This window comes from Impatiens glandulifera, chromosome 8 (assembly GCF_907164915.1).
Source record: "Impatiens glandulifera chromosome 8, dImpGla2.1, whole genome shotgun sequence".
NCBI classification, from domain to species: Eukaryota; Viridiplantae; Streptophyta; class Magnoliopsida; order Ericales; family Balsaminaceae; genus Impatiens; species Impatiens glandulifera.
This window is the reverse complement of record NC_061869.1, coordinates 10,457,438-10,468,047: the sequence shown is the minus strand read 5'-3', so window position 1 is coordinate 10,468,047 and position 10,610 is coordinate 10,457,438. Positions and strand designations below refer to the sequence as shown.

At 29.3% G+C, this 10,610-nt stretch overlaps 1 protein-coding gene across 1 annotated transcript; it reads right to left on the bottom strand.

The window, feature by feature from the left end:
- Positions 1–7,961: 7,961 nt before the first annotated feature.
- LOC124912175 (respirasome Complex Assembly Factor 1-like) lies at positions 7,962–10,084 on the bottom strand. The gene is made up of 4 exons (XM_047452736.1): positions 9,733–10,084; positions 8,706–8,809; positions 8,330–8,459; positions 7,962–8,227 (listed from the first exon to the last, which is right to left on the bottom strand). Exons 1-4 carry the CDS (start codon positions 9,847–9,849, stop codon positions 8,189–8,191), a joined length of 390 nt encoding a protein of 129 aa, XP_047308692.1. The 5' UTR covers positions 9,850–10,084; the 3' UTR covers positions 7,962–8,188.
- Between the last annotated feature and the right edge of the window lie 526 nt (positions 10,085–10,610).

The window sequence follows — 10,610 nt, the reverse complement described above, 5'->3', positions numbered from 1 at the left end:
ATAGCCAACATGTATATTTAAGAAAAAAAGGAATTAGAAGATGACAATCTTTGGATAAGACTCGTGAGGCCATGTATGGTCAACAGAAAGACTGTAAGAGACTTAAAGCACGGCCTCATATTAATATAGTATGAGCCTGGTACCATATTCAATTATACCTAAAAGTATATGTACAAACAAATTACTCGTTTCAAAGTAACTATCCAAAACTTGAGTATCACTCGGTAATACTTCATAAAAAAAAAATCAACTACATACAACAGTCACCCTTAAAAACATAACCCGCAAACACACTTAACCAGACGCGGAACATATCGTCTAACAGGCTCGAACCCAGGACCTCAGGGAGGCTGGTAAAATCATCGTTTGAACCAACGGCTGGCATTGTTTGTCTCTTCATTTACCTTAACGTTTTTCTCTTCATTATAGAGTAATTGTTTGCCAAAATAATTAAGTCATTTACAATTCAATACATGTTACATAGTTTTCCAATTTGTTAATAATAATATTAATTATCATAACAAATAATAACTAGCATGTATCCCGTGCATTTGCACGAAAAAAATATTACGGTAAAAATTTTATGGGCGCGTCAACTCACAATCCGACCCAAGTATTCATTTACTCTCACATATATCCAAATTAACCACAGCTCTCGACCCGGCAATCCGGACACTTTAAAAATTAAGCATCATTATATATATATAGATTTTTATGACGGGTCAACCTATAATCTGACTCAAGTATCCATTTACTCTCACATGTATATCCAAATTAACCACAACTTTCGACCTGACAATCCGGACACTTTAAAAATTAAGCATCATTATATATATATATATATATATATATATATATATATATATATAATATATATATATATTGTTAAAATGTCACGCATTTATCAAATTTTGGGTTGAATTTAAAATATAAAGTGTTATTAACTTATTTGGTTAAAAGGTTGTACTTGTTTTGTTATGTTGCAAGTTCGAACCATACCTATAGCATTTTTAATTTTATTTTTAACCGTTTTAAGTTTATGGGCGGGTCAACCCACAATCCGACTCAAGTATCCATTTACTCTCACATATATCCAAATTAACCACAGTTCTCTACCCGGCAATCCGGACACTTTAAAAATTAAGCATCATTATATATATATATATATATATATATATAATAACAAACTCATGTAAATTACACTATAAATTAACAACATTTTGTTAATTGATCATCAAAGCATTTTAGATTAATTAATTTAAATTAATTTATTCAAATTATATATTTTAATCCAACTTCACCGTTTAATTCACGTTTAAATTTTATTTAAATTATTTAATTTTATTACCCACATTCTAATTTTTATTATTAATGGAATTTATAGAAACATTGCACCATAAATCAAATCAAATAAAACAAGATATTCTTGCTGCATTTGCTGCTAATTAATTTAGCAATTAGCAGTCTCATTTGTTCTAGTTTTGCTGCTGGAATTAAACAAGGCAACAATCTTTAAATTTGGACAAACCAAATCAAGGGTTTTTGTTGCAAGAATCAAATAGGTTTCTAACATTTTCAAATTCAACTAATTCCTGAAACAAATTCAAAACAAGACCAAATTTATTAGGATGATGGATTGATCTACTGAATTAGGATAGCAGATAACAGCTACTATAACAACATCATGAAGAAGGATGAATAATGTTCTTCACTATCTAGGGTCGGGCCCAAGAGTTGGGAGGCACTATGCAAATTCAAATTTTGTGTTCCATAAAATTAAAATAAATTTTATAATTGTACATTTTATAAAAATCAATTATTATATATCAAAAATATATTAGTCAAATTGTTAAATGGTTGCGGAGTTAGGTGCTTAACCGCGGTAAATAGTATGTAATTATTTGAAAATGAAAAACATAAAAATTGTCAAAATCGAGATTTTACGTGAAATCGTGGTTAATTGTAAACTCGTAAAATTTAGAGTTTACTTGATATCGTAATAGTTAATTTGAAAATAATAATTATATATTATTATTTATATATATAATTAAGTATCAAAAAAATTTATATAATTAAATATAAAATTAATAAATAAATAATAATAAATAAATAATAGTATAAAAAATTAATTTATTTAAATAAATAATATTTTTAATTTTTAATTTTTAAATATAAATTTGTTTTTTAAACGTAAAATCGTATTAAATCGTAAAATCGAAATTATTTATAAACTTGTAAAATCGTAAAATCTTATTATTGTAAATTTAAAATCGTAAAAGTTTGTCTATTTAAGAGTTTACTTAAAATCAGACTTATTAACTTTATTTGTAATCGTAAAATTGTAAGATTTTAAGAATTAACTTGAAATTTTAACAATTTGAATATAACAATCAATATATACTGATTTAAAATTTCAATCGAAAATATTTGGGATGAACATACAAAATAACAGAAAAAAATTGGATAAAACAAATGAATAATAGTTTGGATAAATCTGATGGAGTTCGTGACGTCAAACAGAATATTTTGCAAATTATTTTTTTTATCAAATCATTTATAGACCATTATTGTTTATTTTCCCTTAGAAAATAAAATTTTGATCAATTGTGCGGGCCTCAAGTTAAATATATATTTTACCATTGATTTCATTATTTTCTCTTGATTTTGGGCCTGGGCTGATTAATTAGCCCCCAAAAAAAAGCAATTATATCAATTTTCTATTTGGGGACATTTTTAAAAAAAGTACTATAAGTCACCTTGAAAAAATAAAGTTATAAAAATTTTAGAATACTAATTAACCAGCTAAAAAAAGTAATCCTTGAATATTTTAAATAAGTAGTTTGTATATTCATCAATAATTTCAAAATGAAATTAAACATGTAACGTTACAAATTCATTAATGAAATTTTAATCTTACTATAAAAACCTAGTTGAGGAGATTAAGGCTCTCGACCAATCTAATCTAAATACTAAAATATTGTCAATTAGAAAAGTTGACTACGAATATAGCTTAAACGGATTGGTGGTATGTTCTCTTTATCTTTGGTTTTGCTGGATTTTGAAATTACTTTACTTATTATTATTAAATAAATCTTCATTTTTTTATATATATAAAGCTTCACCTTGTAATATTTACAGACACAATACAATTTTACAAATAAAATAAATTCAACAAAATAATTACAATTTTAAAGATTGGTCCCGGTCAAATAAATGTAGTCTCCCTAGAGAATTTATTGTGAGTAATTTTTCACAAGATATAAGATTGGCTTAGAAACATTTAAAATACGACAAATATTATTAAAATTGTTCACGCATTTTCAATTCAACAAATCTAGGAAGTCAATAATACAATGTCACATCTTCGGTCAATTCCCGAATTCAAAATGAAAACAAAGTCGAAGTCTGACACTATATATGAAAACAAGATAATAGATCGATCTATCGAAAGATCAAATATATTAGAATGATGGATCTATATGAAAAATTAAGAATATAATTCGTCTCACTTCTAACTCCATCGAGAACTCCGATTCCTCCTCATAAACATGATCATATTTCGTGCCACCACTGGTTATCGTGAAATTGCTGAAGCCCCCCCGCAGAGACCATGTTCGTCCCGCGAGAGATATTGCAGCATGCGCCCACAAACAATAAAATTGATTAGATGATGATGATCTTCATTTTGAGTCCTTCTCCTCTTAATTTTGGATCAATTATGTATGAATGCTTAATAATCCATGTTATTTAATAAAAAAAATAGGAATTATTAGAAGAGGACAATCTTTGGATAAGAATTCACAATTGAAAGACTAAAACAGACATAAAAACAACCTCAGTAAATCGTGCATAATTGAAGAGGAAAGATTCAGCCGGCGGTTTCTTTGTGTTAAAAATGGGTGTTTGTCGGTAGGCACGGGTATCAACGTCTAAGCCCACAGTAAATATATGATGAGCCCAAACAAGAAATCTAGTAGTTCACTTAAGACCGGTTGTTAGGATAGCGGGGGTTCGAATCCCTCTCCATCCGCGAAGTCTTTCTTAATTATTAATTAACATATTATCTGAATTATTATACTTGATACAAGTACATGGCCCGCAAACATACTTAATTATTTTTTTAGTCGAAAAAAAACATAAATACTATCATATCAAGCCTTAATCTTGCACCGAGACATAACTATGGATTAGCCGGAACGGGCTACACTTGTTCTGAAAGGTCTTTCTGTTTCTCTCCAACCTCCAACCAAATCATGATCATGGTCTGAGGATCTACACAACCCGACCCAGGCTTTGACATCAATGGCGTTCCAAAAGATCCCTGATCATGATCATGGGCAATGGAGCAACATTTGAGGCCTAGGTCTACCCTCTAGGAAACATCAACGGAACAAAGTTCATGACTTTCACAATCGAATCTAAGAAAATGTCTACAATTATTGAAGGTACCAAAAAAGTACCAAAAAATCTAGTTATCCAATAATCTCAGTCCTACTCCACAAGAAACTTCAAAGAACACCCACCCCATAACCTAAAAATTAGGCAAGTCACCAATTTCACTTCTATATGGCACATATATTGGGTTCTAACACAAATCAAATGAAGGGTTTTTGTTGCAGGAATCAAATAGGGTTCTAACACACAATTTCAATTCAACTAATTCCTGAAACAAATCTGGGAATTAGTCAAAATAACACATTCAAAACAAGAAAACCAAGTTGAGGATATGAAAACACACACAAATTTATTAGGATAATGGCCGAATCTACTGGATTAGGATAGTAGCTAGTATAACAACATCAAGAAGAAGATGGATGAATACTGTTCTTCATGGATCAAGTTCCTTATAATGGGTTATCAGTTACTAATGCATCTGGGTTTGCATTTGCTACATTTAGGTCCATTAATGCAATCGCAGGTCCTTAAAGCATTACAATAGGGTCCGGGTTTCGAAGTTCCTTTATTAGCAGTACCACCACTCTGAGCTAGAATCCTCCGACTCACTTCTGACTCCATCAAGAACTCCTCTTTCTCGTCCCATAATCGCCAATTCGCATCATCAACAACACCAACAACATCATCATCATTGTGTTTATGATCGGTCGTGAAATTGCTGAAACCCACTTGGTGGAGACCATGTTCATCTGCGGGAGCTGCAATTGCAGCAATATTGCAGCATAAACCCACAAACAACAGAATCAAGAAGATGATGATGATGATCTTCATTTCCCTGTTTTTCTTATGAGAAGAAGCTAGCTAGTTAGATGCTCATGAAACTGATCGATCAAATTATGAATCTTCAATTTTGGAATAAACCAACTACAATGATGAGGACATGTATCACATGGTCGACTGACAGAACTGATAGTGACATAAAGTGACTTTATCAATTAAAAATATTTATCCTTATATGTTATAATATGAAACTTTTTGTATTTTTATTAAAATTAAAAAATTTCATTTCTATATATCACACCAACCAAATTTGTTTTTAAAAAACTTATACCAACCAACCCTGATTCAATTATGGAGCTTGTTTGATTTTGGTTATTTACATTTTTTTTGTTGGGGTTTATAAAAAAAAAAAAAAAGTTGTTTGATAAAAAAAAAAGTAAATTACTTTACTTTTTAATTAATTTAATTATTATTTTGTTGTATTTAAAATTTAAATTTAATAAAAATATATTAAAAATATTTTAATTTATAATATAATTGATTTGATAATTAAAGGATTTTTTTTAAATGTGTAAAATACAGAAAAAATTAAAATCAAATGAACTCATATCAAACTAGATATGTGGCACCGTGAGTTGAATATATATATATATATATATATATATATATATATATATATATATATATATATATATATATATATATCCACTAGTTTAATTCATTACAAAACTTAGTGGTGGGTTAGACCCATGGAAAGTTGTCTCCTTGTAGTCAATGCACTATTCACACCATTAAACTAGTATGGACCAAACAAATATAATTGGAGACAATAAGATGAGTAGTGGAGAAAGTAATAAATAAAGTTAATGAGAAAATATGAATAATAGAACTATAAATAACATATTTTAAGTGAAGGTTTGGATTCTCATTTATAACATCTTAATAAAATGAATGAAGATCATGATTATAGGGATCATACTAGTTTCCAACATTAAAATAAACATCCTAAATAAAATGAATGTAGATCATGATTATAGGAATCATGCTAGTTTCAACATTAAAAAAAACATCCTATGTCTTTCAAAAAATCTACCAAAACATTGAGATTGCCTTTGCGAATTTTGGGTAGAGTTAATAGGACATCAATTTATTTCTCTCTACCCAAATGATTTTTTCAAAATTGGTTAGTTTGAAATTTTATAAATATAAATGAAATGATTATATATTTTATGCTTAGTTAGTTTTGTTAATATAATTGCAAGTTATAATACATTATCATAATTAATTTATAGAATATAAATATATTTAATATAATATTAACTTAACTAAAAAGATTTTTTTTGTACAATATATACGAATAAAAATATAAATAAAATAAATTTAATAAAATAATAATAATAATATATATCCAATATATACTCTCACATATATTTAAAATAATCTCACATATATATTCAAATTAATCATATCTCTCGATCCGACAATTCGGTTATTTTGAAATTAAGCATCCCGGGGTAAGCTCGACAAGAATCATTATATATTGTAATTTTGAACATAAGATATTGTAATATAGTGGTTCTAGATAAAAACTTAAATTCTTTGTTTTGGTTATGGGTTCAAACCTCACTAAAAACCATTTTTTTACTAAAATTTTTAACTCGACTTAGTGCAACAAAAAATATCAAACATTTTTCTAATGGGGCTGAGGCAGCCCAAAACTCGGGGCCGACTCTGTATATATATTTGTTTAAAATGCATTTTAATCTGGTCTTCAAATTAAATATAAAGAAAATACAAGGACCAAAGTTGATCAGAAGAGAAAGATGAAGGATCTCTGTGATAGTGAAGAATGGAAGAGATGAAATGATGTCTTTTAAGATGAGACATACTGATTAAGATTTCAATTTGTTAAGATTTAAGTATGATTTCTATAATAGTTTCGATTTTATTAGGAGAAAAAAAAAAATATACACTAAAATCGAAAAGTCTAGTACCCAAGTAAGAGAAACGAAAAACAAATTATAAAAGAAAAGTATTTAATTTTCAACAACATAAGAGGGAAAATAAACAATAATGGTATATAGATGACCCATAACGTTTGTGTTATTCAAACTACAATAATTCGACTAAACATAACTTACCAAATAATTCGACCAAACATAATATACCAATGTAACTTAAGTGCCAAAAAAATAGTTTCTAAGAGATTAAAAACCACGGTTCGATTCTTTAAACTCAGCTGGATGTCATAAATATAGAAATAATGCTATCTTCCTGTATTCAACGAAATTAAGTTTGTTACATAATATATTATTTAATTAAAATATCAAACTTTTAATATTAAAAAGATAATTTTGTAAACTATTATTCCTCTGAATCATCTTCTCTATATTAATAGTGAATCATACAAAAAGAAAACTCTAGCAAAGTTCTAATCATCTATTAATATAACAACATAAGTGTGATATCAATTAAGTGTCAGAATGTGATTATGGAACTCTGGTGAGACCAATTGGATTGTCCCTTGCAGCCTAGGTCTATTGTCTCTATTGTCGGGTGTTGGGATATTGAAACTAGACAAAGAGAAAACTAAAATTGACAAATCCAAAGCGACAAATATGAAAAGAAAAAGCGAAAAACACCAACTTTGAAAATGATCTTGGTTATGCAACCTAGATCCTGTTAATAACTGAAATCATTAGCTAGCAGGTAGTTAAAGATGAACAAAAGTAGATCATTGTCTAAACAAATAGGAAACAAAATAACAAAATTTATGCATAAAATGCAAAGGCGGAAAAATCCCATTTATAGAAGGAAAAAAAGAATAACTTGTGAAGACTGCAATGTTATCTGCTATGGTAACGGTTCAGGCAGTCGATTAATTGGGTATGGTACAGTGAAAAACGAATACAGAAATCTGAGCATTTTTATCAGTCAACGGGAGGAAGGCAAATTACTCTTAACTAACCATCTTGAGAAAGGTACATAATAAACTCTGTTTGAAGTTTATTCATCAGAAGTGTGTCAAACTGTATACCAAAACCCAAGCAAGCTGAAAAAAACACCAAACAGAGAAGTTTTAAGTTCAAGTAGAGGTTCAAAACCATAAATGTAAGGATTCTTTGCAATCAAAAGAGAGGTTTTGTTTAAATACCAGAAAGAGCGTAAAAGAAGCGAAAAGCCCTTCTTGGAGGAGAGCTCCATGACCCCCAAACTCTTCTTCATCAACTTTGAGTACAAGCGCATAATATCCATATATTATGCCCGACGACAAAAGAAGGAAACTGCAAAGTCATTAAGAGACGTAGGCAAGAAATCAGTAGTTAGAAAAATCATTAACTTCCTCTATTTGAAAACAAGTCTTTTCTCTAATTTTCATCTAGATACAGATGTACATCATGTTTTGTTTGGAATAATTGCGAGATCTGGCTTCTAAATATAATGTGGGTGTTTGAATGTTAGAAACAGATACAAAATTAGAAGAAAAAGAATTCCAAATTGGTCCAATAAAAATTGAGGAAGCAACTTACATTCCAATCCAAAGGCCACCAATTAATGGAATGGCACCCCACAGCAATCCACATCCCAAGGCGACCACTTGCCGAATCCAATGCAGTACATCCCCTAATTGATCCTGAAACCAATAAAAAAATGGTTTCATTTCATAGAACAAGATATTAAGTCACAAATATTCTTGGATAAACAAACCCTAATGTATTACAGCACAATTAAGTCACAACCTGGATATAAAAAACTTAAACCACACCAATGAAGGAACTTGGCAGATGTTGGATCAATTATGCAATAAAGTTGAAGTTTTCGGAATTTCACCATCTACCAAATCATCCACAGAAGGGTTTTAGAGTCCCAAGGACTGTAATGCAGCCTATTTTAGGGAAGGATCTCATAACAACTTCCTATAATAAGGGGCAAATACAAATACAAATATCTTTCGAAAGCATAATTTCTTCACGAAATTCTTCTCTCTTCATATCCAGAAGCAGTTTCTAAGCATCATCTCCCTAGGCCATAGAATCAAAGTGAAGAAACACAACTAGAAGCTCTTGACTAGATGAGATAGGGGATTCACCCTTCAATTGGAATGGAACAGGTTGCAGAAATTGGTTAATGAAGAACATAATTCTTACAAACCCTCACTTGTATAGATTGTAAATTATCTTAAACAGGCAAATATCAAAGATGATTCTGATTTTGGGGGAAATCAAACAGCTTTTAATTGATGTTTTAGCAAATCCAAGTCCGGATCCAAACACAACTCCCAAAGGTGAACTACTCAAGCTGAACTACTCAAGCTTATGCACCAATAGAAACATACCCACCTACTATCTCAGTGTTTTGCAAAGAAAATCATCATACCCAGATGCTAAACAATGAACTAACCACACTTAATTCCCCACATATGATCCTATCTTTCAGATAGGTATTCCAAATTTATTTCATAAACCCTTCACATGCAATGAAACAATAATTCATACTAACATCCTCCATGCACTTCTATAAGAATCTCACGAAATTTAAGAAATTGAAAGACCATACCTTGTCCCAAGAAGCTTCCGGATCGAGCAATTTTGCGAACTTAAAAGGGGAGATGTGATCGGTCTGATCTTGTTGCTGCTTGTCGGCATTAAGTTTGGCAATCTTTCTTTCTCTCATGGTGAAATTCAGATACAAGGGTAGCCGAAACAAGCGATGGAGTAACTAATGAAATCCAATAGGGTTGAATTAGGGTTTGAAATGACGGGCAGAGGAAGATGGAAAGTGTGAATTGGGGGTGTAGAAAGCAGGATTTCGGCAGAAAACAGAATTATTAGAAAGATGACGAGTTTACAAATCCCTTATTGGGAAGCTTCGCTGTAGATCTATCGTAATTGGGTAATGCAGCTTGTCGTGATTGGGATTGGGTCAAATCTACATTAGAGATATTAAAGATTCGATTTTTATTATAAAAAGTAAAAACCCTATTCTTATATTTATCAATTTTGAAATAAAGTTTTGATATGATAAAACCCAATTTAGGAGTATATAAATAGTTTATTTAAATAATTGAAATAATATTAATTATTGTTATGATAAAGAAATAAATTTTAAGAAAGATACCAATTTGATTTTTATCTTTATTTAATAATAATTATTATTATTATTACAATTTTTATAATTAATATTAATATCAATATCAAAATTAATTAAAAAAAAAAAGTGAATTATGAAGGATTGAATGTATAAGATTTGAATATTCTAAAAAAAATTATTAAAACCAAATAAATAAACATAATATATGAATGAATTTAAAATTATAAAAAATATTAATTTAATCTAATTTGTGATCATCATGCTACTAGAGTTACTAGAGATGTTTGTGGGCATTTTTGAAAGAAATTTGTATACATTTTATTGTAATTTAATTTATTATTGAA